This window comes from Schistocerca nitens, chromosome 2, assembly GCF_023898315.1.
Source record: "Schistocerca nitens isolate TAMUIC-IGC-003100 chromosome 2, iqSchNite1.1, whole genome shotgun sequence".
Lineage (NCBI taxonomy): Eukaryota > Metazoa > Arthropoda > Insecta > Orthoptera > Acrididae > Schistocerca > Schistocerca nitens.
In genome coordinates this window covers 723,535,751-723,554,873 of record NC_064615.1, presented here as the reverse complement: position 1 = coordinate 723,554,873, position 19,123 = coordinate 723,535,751, and the positions used below count along the sequence as shown (strand labels likewise).

Genomic DNA, 19,123 nt, shown 5'->3' with positions numbered 1-19,123 from the left:
AGGGCGGGGAAGGGAAAGGGATAGTAGTGTACAGGCGGGGGAGGTGACAAATGCTGTCGGGTGGAGTATGCAGGTACTAGAATGCCAACAGGTGCAGCATCAGGAGGTTGTGGAGCTGGGTGGCGGGGAAAAAATGAGTGAAAACAGAGGATTGGGGAAAGAGGGACAGGTTCATCGGAAGTGTGTGGCAAACAGAGGATGGGAGATCAAGAAAGGGGAGGAGATAAGATGGAGTGGAATCTGTTGGATGGAGGGTGTGGGGACAGTATGTTACCATTGGTTTGGGTGGGATAATTGCGGGAGCAGAGATTGTGTTAGCTTATAACTTCGATCTGGACAGTTCAGGAAAGCTGATGGTGGAGGGGAGGATCCAGATGGCTTGGGTAGTGAAGCAGCTATTGAAATCAAGAATGGTATGTTCAGCGTTGTGCCACAGGGTGGTCTACTTTGCTTGTGGTCACAGTTTGGCAGTGGCTGTTTGTCCTGGTGGACAGCTGATTGATAGTCATACCAATGTAAAAATCTGGTAAATGACATAGCTGCTTTCACATTTGGGCTGGCCACTGATAGTGAGATAAACATGTGACAGGACTGGGCAAGTTTTGCATCTGGGTCTTCCACAAGGATACAATCTTTGTGGCAAGGGGTTGGCACTGGGATTGGGAGTAGTATAGACTAGGATGTTGTGGAGGAGGGTGGTCGACGGAACACCACTTCAGGAACAGTGGGAAGAAGCTCCGTTAGGGTGGCCCTCATTTTAGTGTGTGCTGATAATCAAAGCCCCTGGCAAAGGATGTGTTCCAGTACAGGGTGGTACTGGATGATGAAGGGGGCACTCCTTTGTGACTGGTTCTTGGGGGTGGTGGGAGAGTTGGGGGGTGTGGAGGGGAAAAGACAAGGGAAATTTGTTTGCGGACTAGGTATGGGAGAAGTGCCTGTCTGTGAAGACCTTGGCATGACCCCCAGCTTACTGAGCAAGGGGTTTCTTGTCACTGCAGATACGCCATCCCTTGGTGGGAGGGATAGTCCGGTGTGAAATATGACAGCTGTCGAAATGTAGGTATTGTTAGTGGTTGGTGGATTTAAGGGGAACCAGAACTATCCATCTCCTCTGTTAATTTTTACGAATAGAGGGAACATTTTTTCTAAAATCATTAAACATATTGCTTTGAAATTTGGACTACGTGTTCAGTGAATATTTCTCTACAAAGTTACAATGCCATGTTAAGAAATATTTATAGGTTTTTGTTTTACAATTTTTATTAAACAGATGCTTTTTTCTCTAAAATTTTGCACTTTTTCTTCTGTAACTCTTGAATTATACAATATTTTTTTACAGTTTGTTATAAAAATGAAGGAAAAGAAGTAAAAAATATTGTGTATAAATTTCGTTGCTATACTGTTAGCAGTTTTTGAGAAAATGTTCCTCAAAGATGAACATTTTGAAGTTACGGGAATGGCTTCCAAAGTTTGTAACACATTCCTGCCACATATGATGGATTATCAGCATCCTCTTCTTTTTGCAGTGTTAGTTTCCTTTCCACTGGTCTTTTCTTCCCTTTTGCTACATGTTGTAAGCTTTTGTCTCTTCTTCATAAATTAGGCACATCGTGGAAATGGTGGTGTGTCCTGGATGGAAACCGAAACGTTTCAGCACATCACATTTGATAATGTTTCCTTCATAGTATGTTGCCACTGCATCATACACTCCAAAATGCAATGTTTTTATCTGTACAAACTCTCTTTTAGGAATCTTAATCCAAATTAAATTATTTACACTTTCATTTGGATTGTGTGTTTTCCCGTGTAAACACTTTCCCTATAAACTTGACTGTGATAACTCTCTGAATATGGGCTTAATTACATCAATTACAGTATTTGGCAAACGGTTTTTATGGGCATATTCCTTTCCTGATTGGTAAATACACCATGAGTCATCACATGTAGGGCACATAGCAAACTTCTGCATTACATTTGTTACACTTCAATAACATTTTATATGCCAAACCAATGTGTGAAGTTATTTTCAAGTCCAGTCCTCTTTGTTTGCAAACTTTGCATAATACGTTATGTTTCAAAATATTAGATAGCAAGAAAATGTTAATTATTTCATTCACATCATTACTGTCACTTTCATAGTTTTCAAATTTTTCTTTGCTGTCACAAAGTTTCTTGCTTTAAGAAGTTCTATCACATTCATTTGGAGCAGTCGGTGAAGCAGTCTGAGGAGCATCTCCCTTCGAAACAACAAAATTTTTCTTCTTCCACTCATTGTGCCTTTTCTTAAACACTTGATTGCTGAAACGGGGCATATTGGTATCCACAAACCAAATACGTAAAACAGGTTTGAGCGATATTCGTCAAATACGTAAAATTGAACAGCTAAAAAACACAAAGCAAACTCCACAAGTCAACACACACGGTATAGCGTTATGTTTACCGATATGAACAGTCACTTGTCACAGAGATGAAGCCATACAACTTTGTAAAACAAAACAGTCTAATTCTGCAAAGATAGCGTGCTTGCAGGTAGCGAGCGGTGCCGTCAGAGGTGACACACCAAGTTGCTACAGCCGTTTACGCGGCGCGTCAACTTTGCACCGATAAAAAACGCACTGAGAATTCACTTAGAAGGGTAAAAGTTGATTTCTTTTATTCAGAAAACTCCAAATGATTTTATAATGAAAAAACCAAAAAACATTGTCATTTTCATCGTTCCGGCTCCCTTTAATGTGGACAGTTGTGGATGAGGCCATTAGAGAGGAGGAGGTCAATTTGTAGGAAGGTGGCATGCTGGGTTGAGGAGGCACAGATGAAGTGGATGGGAGAGAAGGTGTTGAGGTTGCGAAGGAATGGAGATACGGTGTGTTTGCCCCGAGTCCAGATCATGGAGATGTTGTAGAGCCAAAGCATTCCTGTAATACTGTCAACCTTTCCACCAAAATCCTCCGCTCCACAGAAGTTTGTCTTATCAAAGGCCTCGCCTTTAGCTCAACTCTCAAATTTAACACAACTCTCAAATTTAACCATGATGAACTTGTCGAAGATCTACTCTTCTTCTTCCATTCCCTGCAATGGGAAAATTTCTTTGCCACCAGTCACTCCAACCAAAACCAATATAATCCCAACATTGAACCCTGCCTCTTCCAGTTCATACCACCATCCAACTGTGATCCTGCCCCCCTCCCACCTAACCACCCACGGGTCACCTTCCAGGAATTTCTTGCGTCTCCCCAAGCCCCTCCCTCAGAACACCAACGTTTCAGTAAAAGATAGAATAGCCATACATAACCTCTTTGTGCTAATCACCTCACCTGCAAACAAAAGTCACTGTTGTTATGAATCACAGTGAGTACGTGGCAGACCTCTGCCAATTATCTGACTCCTCTGCCTATAAACTGCCAGAGTGATTCCAAAGCAGAAGGCCAATGCAACCTCCAGACCCTGCTTAAAGCCACAGGCTCTCCCAGGTCCTCTCCCCTGAATTCATTCCCTCCTCACCTCTGAATTCATTCCCTCTTCACCACTAAAACACACACACACACACACACACACACACACACACACACACACACACCTTCTACATGCTCCTCGAAATCCACAAACCCAAAAATCCTGGCTGCCCCATTGTGGGTGGTTATTATTGCCCACTGAAAGAATTTCGACCCTCATTGACAAACACCTCCAACCAATTGCCCATAATCTAGCCTCCTAGGTCAAAGACACCAACCACTTCCTTCATTGATTATCCACCACCCCACCCCTTTACCTCAAGGATCCCTACTCGTCACTGTTGACTCCACCTCCATATACACCAACATCTATCATGCCTATGGTCTTGCTGATGTTGGACATGCTTCAGACTCCAAACCCACTACCCCATTCCTCATACACTTTACTAACTTTGTCCTAACCCACAACTACTTTCCCCTTTGAAGGGAAGGCATACAAATCTGTAGCAGAGCCATGGGCACCCACATGGCACCCCCCCCCCCCTCCACCATGCCAACTATTTAATGGGCCATCTTTTCAGGTTCACTGAAACCATCTTTGTGGCCTGGACTCTCCGTTCCATTGCAGTCTCAAAACTTTCTCACTCATTAAGTTCACCTGGTTCTTCTCAACCCAGTGTGCCACCTTCCTAGACTTTGACCACCTCCCCTCTGATGGCTCCATCCACACCTCTATCCACATTAAACCCACCAACAGTACCAGCATTTAGGCAGCTGTCATTCATTTGGCACTAAAATATTCCTCTCCTACAGCCTGGCCACCCAGGGATGATGTATCTGCAGTGACAAGAACTCTCTTGCTGAGTATGCTGAAGGCCTCATCAGCATCTTCAGATAGACACACTATCCCCCAGACCTAGTCTGCAAACAGCTCTCCTGTGACATTTCCCCTCAAACACCCAATCCTCCACCCAACCCCAAGAACCAGCCATAAAGGATTGTCCCATTCATCAACCAGTACCATCTCAGACTGGAACAACTGAACCAAATCCTTCCGCAGGGCTTTGATTATCCTGCCAACACACTCCCCCCCCCCCCCCCCCCTCCTAAAGTGGTGTTCCATCAGCCATCCAGTCTCCACAACATCCTAGTACATTCCTATACCAACCCCCATCCCAGTACCAACCCCTTGGCACAAGGAATGTATCCCTGTTGAAGACTCTGGTGCAAGACCTGCACAATCCATCCACCCAACACTTCCTATTCCAGTCCTGTCGTAGGTTTATCGTACCCGATTAGTGGCTGGGCCACCTGTGAAGGCAGTCGTGCCATTTACCAGCTCTGCTGCAATCTTTGCACAGCTTTTTATATTAATATGACTACCACCCAGCTGTCCAACAGGATGAACAGCCATTTCCAAACTGTGGCCAAAAGTAAAGTAGACCCCCTTGTGGCACAACATGCAGCTGGACATACCAAGCTTAATTTCAATGGTGGTTGCTTCACTATCTAAGCCATCTGGATCCTCATCTCCACCACTTGCTTTCCTGAACTGCCCAGATGGGCTCCTGTAATTATCCCGGCTTCAGCCTATGGTAACATACTGTCCGTACACACTCCACCCAACAGTTTGCAACCCCTCCGTCTTATCTCTTCCCCATTTTCATCTCCCATCCTCTGTGTTTGCTGCCATTGCAGCCTCTGTGTTTGCTGCCATTGCACTCACCTATCTTTTGCCGCTCCTCTCCTTTTTTACTTGTTTTTCCCCCACCTTTTGGCCTCACAACCTCCTGACGCAGCAACTGTTGGAATTCTTGTCTGTGCATGCCGCACCTGACAGCGTTCATCTGTCCCCTGCTTGTACACTAATATCCCTTCCCCTTCACTGGCCCCTACAGATTCCTTTTTCCATCCCATGTGATGTTACATTCTGGCTCGAGCTGCTGTAGTTGGCAGTCGTGTGCGTGTGGAGTGTGCTTGCTTGTGTGTATGAATGGTGTATGTTTCTCTGTTGCTGATGAAGGCTTTGGCCAAAAGCTTTGTGTGTCTTTTAATTGTGCCTGTGTGCAACTTAATGTGTCTTCTTTATGGTAAGTAGCAGTCTATCTTTTCGTACATTATTACTATCTAATGTATGGTACAGTAGATATCTTTTCCAATCAGATCTCTGTAAAAAAGAAGAAAATATGGTGATCACAAGTATAAACAGATTTCATTGTTAACTTTGTTTTAAATTATCAGTCTACAATTTACATCCGTCTAACAGCCATTGTTGGGTAAAGACAATCTTCATGCATTGCTGTCTTCAGAAATGCTAACAGCATTGTTCTTGCTTGTTTTTTAATGTCATCTACGCACCTTCTTTTAGGTCATGTTCTGTATTTTGTTAGAACCCTGCAAAGGACTGTTGTGGTTCCTATGTCTCCCCAACGAAATGTCCTTCTACTCACAATTTAATTTTCATTTAGTTACAATTCTGAATTCCACTCTAGCCTGTTTGCTAGCAATTCCCAATATGAGTGTTTCCGTTGCTCACTGAAAGTCTGTTTTTGAGTGAGTGGTTTCAGTACTAAATCAGTGTCACGTCTGTTGATCAAAGCTGGTTACTTACATCGACTGAACTTTCCTTTCTAGACATGTTAGTCTCTCTTAGTTTACCAGAAGCTCTCCAGGACATTTTACTAAATTTTATGCATTCTGGTGTTCATCCAGTCATTGCTTTGTCACGCTAAACACACAATCGTAAACAGACTCCAAGAATTCATTAACACATTAACGGAAGGTAAAAGTAAGTGTACTCTTTCAGGGATCACACCAAATGATCATTCTGTTTGATATATGGAAACTTAACTAAAGGTTTTTAAGTGTTCATACTTACCGTATTTACTCGAATCTAAGTCGCACTTTTTTTCCGGTTTTTGTAATCCAAAAAACCGCCTGCGGCTTACAATCGAGTGCAAAGCAAGCGGGAGTTCTGAAAAATGTTGGTGGGTGCCGCCACAACTAACTTCTGCCGTCGAATATATGTAGCGCCACACAGGCATGCTTTGTAGGCACAAAGATAAATACTGGCACCAAAATCTCTGCGTCAGTAAATAAATTAAAAAAAAAAGTGGAAGACCAGCCTTTTTCCTCCGCCCAGAGTTTCGACCACTGCATTTTGGTACATTATCCAACGAAGTAAATACAAATTCTGTATTGTTGATCTTTGAATGTACTACGAAAATCCGACTGGCAAGACTGTTAGGGATGTTTGTCAATATGGCCAACTCTACGTTCTGAATTTTTTTCCTACCTGTGAGAAGAGATGGTTGCTAATAGGAGCTTTTATGAATTGTGAATCACATGTAGTATTCTCTTCGCCATAAGATTAATACGAATATAAACATTTTGCCATGTATTGTTTCGTGTTTGCTACTATCTCATTTAAATCCTGTGTGCCTAATAAACTACGAAACTAGAGTGAGACAACAGCAAATGCGGAAGAATATACATATCATGTCATGTTTATATTCGTATTATTCTTATGTCTGATAGTGATACAGTCAGAAATGAAGCACGGCAACGGACTAGATTTTTAAATCTAAGATGACTAATTTCTGTGCAGAATGTAATGAACTAAAGAGGCACCTGCAAAGATTTTCAAACGGAGAAAAATTTTCGCTAAAATTTCGTTCAGAACATCATCTTACGCAGTCTATTATTTGGTTCTTGTTGATCATTATCAAAGAAAGCAGTACTGTAAGTAACAACAAATGTTTCGCTAATGAAACGATTCCTCTCTATTTTTTATTTGTAAGCGGCGGTAGCGCGCACAAAAGCAAGCCACGCCACGAGCGGCGACAGGCCGTAAACACGCACCTATCAGAATGCGACAAACAATGCATGACACAGTACAGTAATGCATTTTCAGCTTAGAGTGACGTAAACACCTATAACAAAGAGAACGGCACTTATCAGATCAAAGAAAAATAAGCAATCAATTCAAACCAGACGAAGCACGTGAGAAAGGAAGGATATCCATATAAATACGGACGGAGCACGTGACGCATAGCAATGGCTACCTGGTAAACCGTAACTGCTAAGCTTACGACTCGAACCAAACTACTGCAGCTGTATCGTCGTTCATTCGACCTAAATTGTGTCTCATATTACAATTAGACGAACTTTGTTTCGATTTGGAGGTGCGACCTAAAACTTTTCTCTCCCCTTGAATTTCGAGTCTCAAATTTCAGGTGCGGCTTAGATTCGGGAAAATTTTTTTTCCTTTATTTCGAGTCTCATTTTTCAGGTGCGGCTTAGATTCGAGTAAATACGGTATACTTCAAGAACGAGATCTGCATAAAGTGTTTGGCACCTAGCAAAAGTCACTGATCATTTGTTTGTAGGTTGAACCGTGTTGGTGTTAGCACATTACTTTGTGGTCAACAATTCTGCTTTTCCCATGTGCCTTTTCTGTCGTCAAACAATACATAGAATTCATAGTGAAAGTAGAATTATTTGAACCAAATGGTAGTCTAAGAATGTTCTGTGTAGCTTTAGAGAGCAAAATGTTTTGGTTTATAGTGTGACAATTGGAAAAGAGATCTACCATTGTCACAACAGTGTTTAGATTCTTACCCAAGACTTCATCTGTGTTCCTAAGGTGAGAATAGAACTTGAACAAAGTTTGCCAGTTCTGAAAGCAGTTTGCTGTTGCGTTATTTGTGACTTGACACTTGATGAAGTTTAAATGACAGTGTGTTCATCATTGAAGGAATATGTCAACATAAAGCACTTTTAAGACGTCCTGAACAACATTATTTTGACAATATGACACTTTCCCTTCAGTCTCTCTAAAATTATGAGGGCATGCTGAAAAGTAATGCCTCTGAATTTTTATGTGAAAACTTCCAAATTTTTTTAATAAAACAATCATCATTAACATTCTACGTCTTTATTCTGCATGCATACATATTTGCCACTAGAGGGCTTTGAATTGTACCTTGTAACATGGCGGTATATAACGTGAATGTTGCTGCCGCTGCGTGCTGTAATTTAGTTCTGAATTCGAAGAGTCCATCCACACACAGATCCTGACGGTGCCAGATCTCACGAGTGCTGCAACAGTCAGACATGTTGAGTTCCCCCGTTATCTATTGTAATCCATGCAGTCCTTAATTGGCCCCACCCAATTTTCATTTGTTTTCAGAACTTCTAGTACTTCACTTTGATAGCGATGAAGCAGAGCAAGTAGAGATCAGGTTGTGCCAATGTCAACAGTCAAACATTCTACAGTGACTGTATCAACAAACTCTCTCAATGGGAGAAATATGTTGGTCATCGCGGTGATTACATTGAGAAATATACGTAGATATGAAGAACAAAAATATAATGTTAATAAAGATTGTTTGATTTAAAAAAGCTTTAAGAGATTGACATAAATTTGGAGGCATTACTTTTCAGCATGCCATCATATCTTATTCTATGCTAAAATTTATTGAACACTTCACTCAACTGTACATTTGATGTATTTTCCTTTTTCAAAAAGGTAGAAATTAAGAACAGAAGTGAAAAATAAACTGTCAGGAGAAAATGCCAGCATTAGCAAGAAAAGCACTGAAATAGCCTTTAAAAATAATCTTTCCCTGTCCCTACTCATAAGTTTCTGGTGCAGTGTATTTCCCTTTTTTCCAAGAGTGCTAGTTCTGTAAAGTATGCTCTAGAACTGTGAAGATTGGAATTTAGAGGAGAGGTAGTGGTGGAAGTGAAGCTGTGAGGGTGGGTGGTGAGTAATGCTGTGGTAGCTCAGTTGGTAGAGCACTTACCAACAAGAAGCAGAAGTCCCAGGCTTGAGTCCCAATCTGACACTATGTTTTAATTTGCGTGGAAGTTTAAATATTGAAAGGTGTTTTGGAAAATGGGAGCCATTGAATATATTTTTGTGGCGCAACAAATTTTGACTGTAAAATGTGATTCATTGTTAAAATAAATTAAAAAAAAAAAATTGGTGATAGGGCAGTCAGTATGTATTATCTGAGCAATAGTAACAAGGTGGTCTTTTAACCGCCATATAACATAAAATGTACTAGCATCCAACTGCATTGCTGTAACAGTATTCCTCTGGCCTCCATACATGTTTCCTCTCCCTGATATACATTGTCTTGCATTCTAATGAAGCAGAAAACTCTTTCTGAGCTATGCATCTAAGGAACAAAGAACTGAACACTGTAACAGATAAACTTCTGGACAGGAGCATCCAGATAAAATCAATAAAACAGCGTACATACAGGTTTTCACACAGAAGTCTATTCTTATTTATATCCAACTCTCATTTGATAGTTATAATTATTGAAGTAGAGGGCTCTTGGGACTGAGTGTGGGTTGGAAGTCGTGCATATAATAATGATCTGTAGATTTATGTGTATAAATAGACCCGTGTCCCCTACTGATGCACTCTTATTTAAGATTTGAAAAAAGAAATAATTATTGTATTGTAATTTCAAATAGAAAAATACTGACCCATTTGTTTCAAAACAGCCCTTTCTATTAAGAAAAAGCTTGGGTTTTCGTGGGGGAGGCAGATATTTAAGTCATCTTTTTTGTTGCTCTGCACAAGTTTCATGTAATTGCTTGAAGTTAGGCTTTAATGTATGTTGTTCATTCTGTAGAAATTGCTCAAATTTCATTTATGCTTATTTGATACAATTTTTTCAGATGATAATGATGTGTGGTCTTCCTGGCTGCGGTAAAACGACATGGGCAAATGAGTGGTATATGAAACACCCAGACAAGAAATACAATGTATTGGGCACCAACAACTTGATTGATAAGATGAAGGTACAAAATCTTGTGTTTTTCTTTCACGTTTTGTGAATTGAGCCAATAGAAATTTTGTGTACTCATTATGTAACTGTTTCAAATCATTCCAATTCAATATATCACACTTACTTAATATCTTCTGAAGGGTCAGAGCTATAGAACTTTTCTCTTAACCCTAACTTTTTATAACACATGTCGTTAGTAGAGAAAAGTGGCTTTATCAGGTCACATATTGTTGGTTTTGTGTTGTAAGAAGAAAATTGGATCTTCAGGTGCCCCAATTTTGAGGAATTGCAAATCTGTAGTCGGTGAAGGAAAAAGGTCCATATATGATAGTCAGTTTCGAAAGGACCTTACTCCGAAATCTTAATTTTTCAGGAACGAAGGAAAACATTGTGAAAAAAGTATGTCCAGCCTCTTGTAGAAGGGTCCTTTTCTTGAGGAAGATATTCATACATTTGGTCAAGTTAAGTTTTTAGTAGTGTTTTGCATTTTCGCGCTACTATGACTCCAGTCAGAATACATACAAAATCATTTCATCGATATCAGCAGTACCAGCAGCGTTATGCACAGGCAATTTCATCAAGGCATCTTAGAAATACCGATATTCATGCAGAATGTAAAAAAGGAAATGTTGAATGTTTCGCATCTTGTTCCTGTTAATAGCCACTGGGCCAGTGTAAGCCGTTTCAAAATTAAAAACGCACACTTCTGGAAATAATTTATAGGTGAATTTATGACTTTTGGAAGCATTGGCAATCATTTCATAATACTCTTTAACCATAAACACTGTGTCAGCTCTTCTAGATACCTGTTTCATCATGGAAATTTTTCTGTCAGATTCGTTATACAAATTTCCATGAATACGAAAAAACTGTTCCACTTTATCATTTAATGTTGACCAAAGATGCACACACTTGAATCTTTTAGTGATTCTTACTTTGCCGAACACTACCCTCCGAAAACAAACAGCTCTTTGACATCTTTCTAGTACATCTTTCTAGTACATCTTTCTAGTACATCTTTCTAGTACATCTTTCTAGTACATCTTTCTAGTACATCTTTCTAGTACATCTTTCTAGTACATCTTTCTAGTACATCTTTCTAGTACATCTTTCTAGTACATCTTTCTAGTACATCTTTTGTGCAATCCAAGGGGAAGGAGCACACTTAATGTGCTCCTTTCTTCTTATTGCCTTCATGATATACCTGCATTCTGTTTAGGCATTGTTGGTAGTGGCAAGTTTCATCTGGCTGATAAGAGACTGAAAACAGTACAAGCTTTTGGAATCAGTAATGAATTTCTTTGGCCAAAGAATAAAAAGGCTGGAGGATGTTGGGGAGGAAACTAAAATTAAACTATATAATACAGAATTTAAGATTCTCAAGCAGCTGTCTCATCCAGTTCCATGAAGTTTTGCCTGCACTTTTCAATAAAGTTGAGTATTTGCTCAAGCATTTCGTTCAGTCCTCATCTTGCACTACACAATGTTCTCCAATCCCAACCCCTCCAAACTGATAAGACATTAGGTTTTACATTGAATGAGGCTGTGAGATTGTGGCATTTCTGTTCATTTGGCAGTGCCAGGATTGTCAAAAATTATACACTCTGTCTTACTACTGTATCATTAGCAATTGGGGGTGTAGTTACTGGAAGCTTAAGCATTTTGCATAGTAAGTAAAAAGACAAAAGTGATACGTAATGTGCTCTGTACTACATGAGCTTCTAATAATCATAAAAATCTGACACAGTATTGCAAGGGGAAGGAGTTAAAGACCGAAGGTCATACATTGTCACATTTAGTTGGGTAGAAAGGAGTGAAAACGGCCTTTTTGTAGTAAATTGTCTTATGCTGTCATTCTAGTCCTCTTTTGTGTAACCTCTTAATACAACTTTGTGGTGAATATAGTGGTATGACAACACACCTCATCTTAAATCTAGAATCATAGGCCGTTACGGAATTGCATTTTTTCCAGTTTTTTAGGTTTTTGCCCGCATTACAATGTTGAAACCAGTATTGTTGTTTATAGTTAGAGAACTGAGAAGGTAGTTACCCTGTTTCCATAGTTTTTATTTTTGTCATTGCCTCCTGGCATGTAATTATTTATCTTGAATATATGTCAACAATGAAGGGACAATTGCTATAATGTTAACTAATGGTGCAGTTTATATGATAAACTCTAATTTGCTTTCAAGCAGCACTAATGTAAACCGATTTGGAAATTAATTCATTGATCGATTACAGGCATATGGGACAGGAGTGTCCATTTGTTTGATAAGCCCGTAAATGAATTGTCCAGGAAGGCACTACCACCTCACTGTGAGAATAAAGTTTGGCAGTATGGAAACAACAATCATTTGTGGGTAATCTCTCTTCAGTCAGTCATTATTTAAACATTAGTTACACTCAAATTTATATTGCGGATGTAGGGAGCAAATCACATCATGATCTTGCTATGTTTTTCGGATGACCATGTTTACACCGAAAAGTATACCACTCGCAGCCATGTAACATAGTGGAAGAACAATGGTTGAAGAAAGCACTTGACAGCGACTGGAGGAAATAGTCATAATCTGGCAATGACAGTCACCATCTGGAAGCATGTAGTGTGGTCCAATAAGTTGAGATTTTGTCTTTCTTCAAATGACAAAAAGTGTGAAATGTTTAACTAACTGTGCCAGTGGTGTGTAATTCAGACAGGAGTTGATTCTGTGATGTTTTTGGTTTTTTTTAAACCATGGTGTGGGCTGCTTCATTTATATTACCAATTAACATATACCGGGCTATTTATGTCAACACTCCTAATGATCAAAGTATTACTTTTTTTCTACATCTTCCAAGATAACAGCCGTGTTCAGAGATGCACACAAAAGTTCCTGCCACGCCACATGTGGCCTGATAAACCACCTGATTGTAATTCCATAGAAAGTACTAGAACTATTTGGAATTGTCGGTGTAACATAAGTCAACATTCAGTTGGTAGCTCTACGAGGTAACGAGTGAGTGGCTGATTAGTTTCAGCTAGATATGGCATACCTGAGTAAACTTGTAGACTATCTCCTTTGCAGGATTGAGACCATTATAAAGGGTATTGGCATGTTACAGTATTAGTGTGATGTCTCCTGTAAGTTAACTAATGGTTGTTACAGTGGATGTACAAATTCATTAGAACCTTGAAAATATTCCAGTATTAGGAAATTAATGCTTTAAATCAAAAATGAAATTTGAGAATTTGCAAAGAGGTACTGCAGAATGAACTGTTTTCATATGCCTAAAGAACAATACATTGTTTAGGTAATGGGTCTGCCGAGGAGGAGAAACTATGCTGGACGATGGGACATTCTTATTGATAACAGCACAAAGTGTCTCAATAAACTACTGGAAGTTGCTTCACGACGGAGGAGGAATTACATACTTGATCAGGTAGTTATTTGCTGCAATTAAAAACTTTTTATTAATGGGAGTATTGTCTGCTATTATTATTAACAGGTACTAGTGATGCCAAATATTGTTAGTGTTCAGACATTTTTAGCTGAAGCTGTATGGTTTCCATGAAATTTAAGCAGTCTTCATATGGAACTGTGCATGTTCTGAAATCAAAACCTTATATAATCATACATAACTACGTTTAAGATATTTTCATTGTGTTGTAGCTGAATAGGAAAGATGATGAACACCAATTGGATATTGTTGAATATATGTACAAAATATGTAAACTTTCTTCCTAGCAAGTTGAATTCAGAAACAATGATTTTATCGATATTCAGTTGCTTAAAATCGGAAGATCTAGCATCATGTGTGTGAGACTTCGTCTGAAACCAAAATGTGGTGTTAACCTCTCCATAAGAACACATTCACAGCAGATATGAGCAGCTCTCTCACTTCTCTCCAGATGGTGCTTGCCTTTGGGAGAAAATAACAGTTACAGTTTATTAAAGTACTTATTTGCAATAGTGGGTAAGCTGTGTGTCATAGATAAAGAGTAGGAGGATAAAAGTGTGTGCAGTTGGGAATGACCATCAAACAGTTTATTCCCCCCCCCCCCGTCCCCCCACTCTTTCTCATATATTATAGCAGTTGGGTTTGTTACCATGCTCATTTGTCATTAAAATTCTTTGCCTCACCATATATTTTCAGTAACATTTTTTGTTCCACACATCAGAGCTGTTAAATACAAGGGTTGGACCTGGACCTTTAATAGTGACAACTATTTACCTACAACTTAACAAAATAGATACATCTTTAAAACTTTCTGTCCTTCAAAGTAGTCATCGGCATTGTGTGTAATCTACTGTCAGTGATGTCTGAGTCGTAAGGTACCCTTAGCAGTGCCAGTTACATCGATAGTTAAAGTGGAACAGTCTAGTGCCTGACGAATCTCTGTAACAATTCTGAAGTAAATACCATGAAGTGTTTCCTTAAAATTAGGAATAAAGTTGAAAGTCACAAGGGCTTAAGTTGAATTAGTGTGACAGGTGGTACAGCACTTCCCGGCCTCATCAGTTGAACAAATCAGTCACAACTTGTGCCATATTCCTGCAAAATGATGGATGGACCCTGCAAAAAAAGTTGCCAGTTCTGTCTCTAAGATGTTCATTTTGAGAGCACGCCCTGCGACTAGCATAAAGGGAGAAGTGGCGCCACACTCTGCAGAACCCATCCATCATTTTACAGGACAATACTTTGGTGCTTATGGCACAAGTTGTGACAGATTTGTTCAGTCAGTGAGGCTGAGAAGTGATGCGCCACCCACCACTCTACCCAGAGTGTAAGCCCTTGTAAAATCAGCTGAAGGAATAGACCGGTCCCTTGGAACTATAAACGCAAATGGCACTGCCAAAGGTATCCTAAACCTTCCACATCGCTGGCAACGGGTTATACACAATACTGGCGACCACTTTAAAAGACATTATAACTTTTAAATGTATCTATGTTGTACAAGCTATAAATAAATAATTGCCACTATTAAAATTCCAGCCATCATATAAAAAGTTTTAAAGGTATTATACAATTTCAAATGATAATCATATGTTAATGTAAACTGACATACTGGCGAGAGACTGGTGTGCTGACCACATGCCCCTCCGTACCCGCATTCAGTGATGCCTGTGGGGCCCTCAAGGCCTGTTTGGCTGGAGTTTAGTTAATCATATGTTAATGATGCAAGATATTTACAGCTCAGCAGTCCCTATATTCTTGCTATGGAAATTTTGTTTGTAACCATCTCTGAGCTAAGTTGCAGCTCAAGCTGCGCTCTCTCTCTCTCTCTCTCTCTCTCTCTCTCTCTCTCTCTCTGCTAGGGTGACCATTGCAAAGACAATGTGCATCCTTAGACTGAACATTGAGAACCTGATTTTCTAGATACGTCTGATAACTGGAGCAGTATCACATTATTTGCTGTGCGATTTCATCTCTGATAATACAGGTCAAGAGTGAACGTGTTATATCGTGGTTGCAAAGTTATATATATATATATATATATATATATATATATATATGACGGAAACATTCCACGTAGGAAAAATATATCTAAAAACAAAGATGATGTGACTTACCAAATGAAAGTGCTGGCACGTCGATAGACACACAAACATACACACAAAATTCAAGCTTTCGCAACAAACTGTTGCCTCATCAGGAAAGAGGGAAGGAGAGGGAAAGACGAAAGGATGTGGGTTTTAAGGGAGAGGGTAAGGAGTCATTCCAATCCCGGGAGCGGAAAGACTTACCTTAGGGGGAAAAAAGGACAGGTATACGCGCACACACACACACACACACACACACACACACACACACACACACACACACACACACACACAAGCAGACATCTCATGTCTGTGTCTGCTTGTGAGATGTCTGCTTGTGTCTGATTATGTGTGGATGGATGTGTGTGTGTGTGTGTGTGCGCGCGCGAGTGTATACCCGTCCTTTTTTCCCCCTAAGGTAAGTCTTTCCGCTCCCGGGATTGGAATGACTCCTTACCCTCTCCCTTAAAACCCACATCCTTTCGTATTTCCCTCTCCTTCCCTCTTTCCTGATGAGGCAACAGTTTGTTGCGAAAGCTTGTATTTTGTGTGTGTGTTAGTGTTTGTTTGTGTGTCTATCGACCTGCCAGCACTTTCGTTCGGTAAGTCACATCATCTTTGTTTTTAGATATATATGTATATATGTGTGTGTGTGTGTGTGTGTGTGTGTGTGTGTGTGTGTGTGTGTGTGTGTGTGTTTGTTGGGAGTTCCACAAGACACCTCTCAAAAACTAAAATGATGGGTAGGTAAAATGTTATAGACCTTGCCAAATGTGAGAGTATTTGTGAAAATGATGTTGTGAAGGAGAAAGTAGAAAAACTACAACCAATGCACCATCAGACATCATTAAAACACACACGCACACTTCGGAGCTTTTTTCCTATCTTTAATTTGGAAAAATAAATAATGGAAATTTGTAACTTTTAGCAGACTTCAGAATCAAGCTTTGAAAATGTCAATAGTTACAGAATATTAACTGTCTTTAGAGATGATAAAATGGAAGACTGCTAACTGTCAGCTACAATGTTAATGCCTGAAATTCTTAAGCTGTCAAAATATTTCTACATAAAGGTGAGAAAATCTGAAATTTTGTGATTCTTTACAAATTATTTTCTCTAATAAACCCACCCTGAATATTCTAAAAATTGCATATGTTATTTGGTCGCCGTACTTGTGGTGTGTACAGTCAGATTGGGCAGTATTTTACGGTGCAAAGTTTGAGAAATGTTTGTTAGCTCTAGCTACTCACAAGGTCAAAAAACACTGGACACTTAAAAAATTAAGTTGTTTGCTGGTATTGAGTAAATGTAATGGAAAAACTGGTACATGTTGTCAAAATAATTACTTTACAGAGTTATAAGTCAGTGGGAAATAATTGTGCATTTTGTGCAAGAATTTTATTAAAAAATTAGGTATAGGAAAAGCTTTGTATATACTTTCATTGGCTTCTGATATTATTTACAATAATTTTGTCATGATTTTACTTCTTAAAGACATTCTGCCCTGAGCTGCCAGAGTTAGCTGTTACGTGTGCATGAGGTGTGCTTGCTTGTGGGTGTGAATTGTGTGTTACTCTTATGCTGATGAAGGCTGAGGCCAAAAGCTTTATGTAAGTGTGTCTTAATTGTGCGTTTCTGCAACTTATTGTGTCTTCTTTATAGTAAGTAGCAATCTATCTTTTCTTACATTGTTGATATTCCTACATGGGAGTTTCCATTGTTTGATTTCATGAATTAAAATTGTATGCATTCTAACCATCAGTACTGCACTGTTGAAAGTAGTTAATTTTTTCCATCTGCCCCTCATTTAATGCTTATAGCTGAGCGAGATTTGCAGATGGAGAATGATCCAGCAAGAGAAGTACTTGGGAAATTGGAACTGCACACTGATCTGTTGATGATAGCTACTTGGAATAATTTGCCAGGTCATGAGGTGTCATAAAGGAGATAGTTAAATCTTGCAGCTCATGAGGCACTAATTCTTTGTCCCACCCACCACTGATTTATCCACATGAAAAATGAAGTTGCTCACAACAAAGTGTTCTAAAGTATACTGAGGTGTATGCATTCCACACACACACACACACACACACACACACACACACACACACACACACACACACACACACACACACAGTAACAGGCTGCATTTCACAGAGAATCGTTCTTGCGATGTATGTGCCATTCCGAGATGCAACCCAGCAGTGACTTGATTGAATTCGTACCACTGGCTTCATCGCAGACACTCTTGTCGCTTATTTAAATGGACTTTCATTTAGAAATATGAATTTAGAGTTTTGCAATAATTTTGATATGGTCTGTACAAATCCAATAGCATCTCTTGTAGGACCAACAGCTTCATGCTGGACATTAAATCATGTTGCAAGATGTTTACAGAGACCTCTGACACCATCACATGCACTTTCTCGATGATCGGATGCTAAAAATATCAATTTTTTGTCTTAATGCATGTACTATGTTTACCAAGCATACAAAGCTGAAAGTGGTTTTTAAAATGAAATGCTGCATCATCAGTTACATAATGTGCATATTCCAAGAAAGTGAAAAATCATGTGCATATTGACACTTGTGATGTATGCCAGTGGTAACTCTGAACTTCATTCTGTAAAGCAACTTGGTCTGAGATGTCACTGAATTTGCTTCTGCTATGGCCTGTCTCTGAATCCTGCAAATACAATGATCTACTCCTTTCATGTGACCCAGTACCCAACCTTTGTAGCAAATTTCCCAATTCCACTGTCCTCTTCACCAACTCTCCTCTTTCCCTCAATGCATAGGTTACATTATCATCACTATCCTGAAGGTGTAATGCTTCAATGGTCAGCCTCTTCAGTGCCAGGACACACTGCACACTCCTGCAACTAGAATTTATCTTGCGTCTCTTGGCATATACTCAAAAACATCTGGTCCTTCTCTCTGTTAACTTGTTTCTTGTGACACTGCTTATTCGGGAACAAATAAGTTTCAAGTACATGTGCATACTTCCTTCAATGGGTGGCATTTCACCCAATTTGATCATAAGGAGTAGAATTTTGAGAGGCGAGTTTCTGAATTTAGGTTCTCCTTTTTCATTGGGAGATACGGTTTTCTTACTGATCTTGTCATGTATCTTTTTATGTTTTCACCAATTTCCCTAACAGAGATAACACCAGCCTGATTAGGACTTTGCCTGCTGCAGTCTTTGTCATCACTTAGGTAATACTCCAGAGCAACATATAGCATATCATCATGCTGTGGATGCCCACAGTATGAATCTGGACACTGCCAAACACTTTTTTTAGGCTTTTGAAATTAAAATAATGTGTTCAGGTTTTGAAACTAC

General features: G+C 39.5%; 1 protein-coding gene across 1 annotated transcript in view; it reads left to right on the top strand.

The window, feature by feature from the left end:
- Nucleotides 1-19,123, top strand: part of LOC126236908 (heterogeneous nuclear ribonucleoprotein U-like protein 1) — a 132,789-nt gene that overhangs the window by 76,919 nt on the left and 36,747 nt on the right. The window contains exons 9-10 of the mRNA XM_049946556.1: nt 10,149-10,271; nt 13,550-13,678. Coding sequence (XP_049802513.1) covers nt 10,149-10,271; nt 13,550-13,678 — 252 coding nt within the window. The remainder of the gene's footprint in view (nt 1-10,148; nt 10,272-13,549; nt 13,679-19,123) is intronic.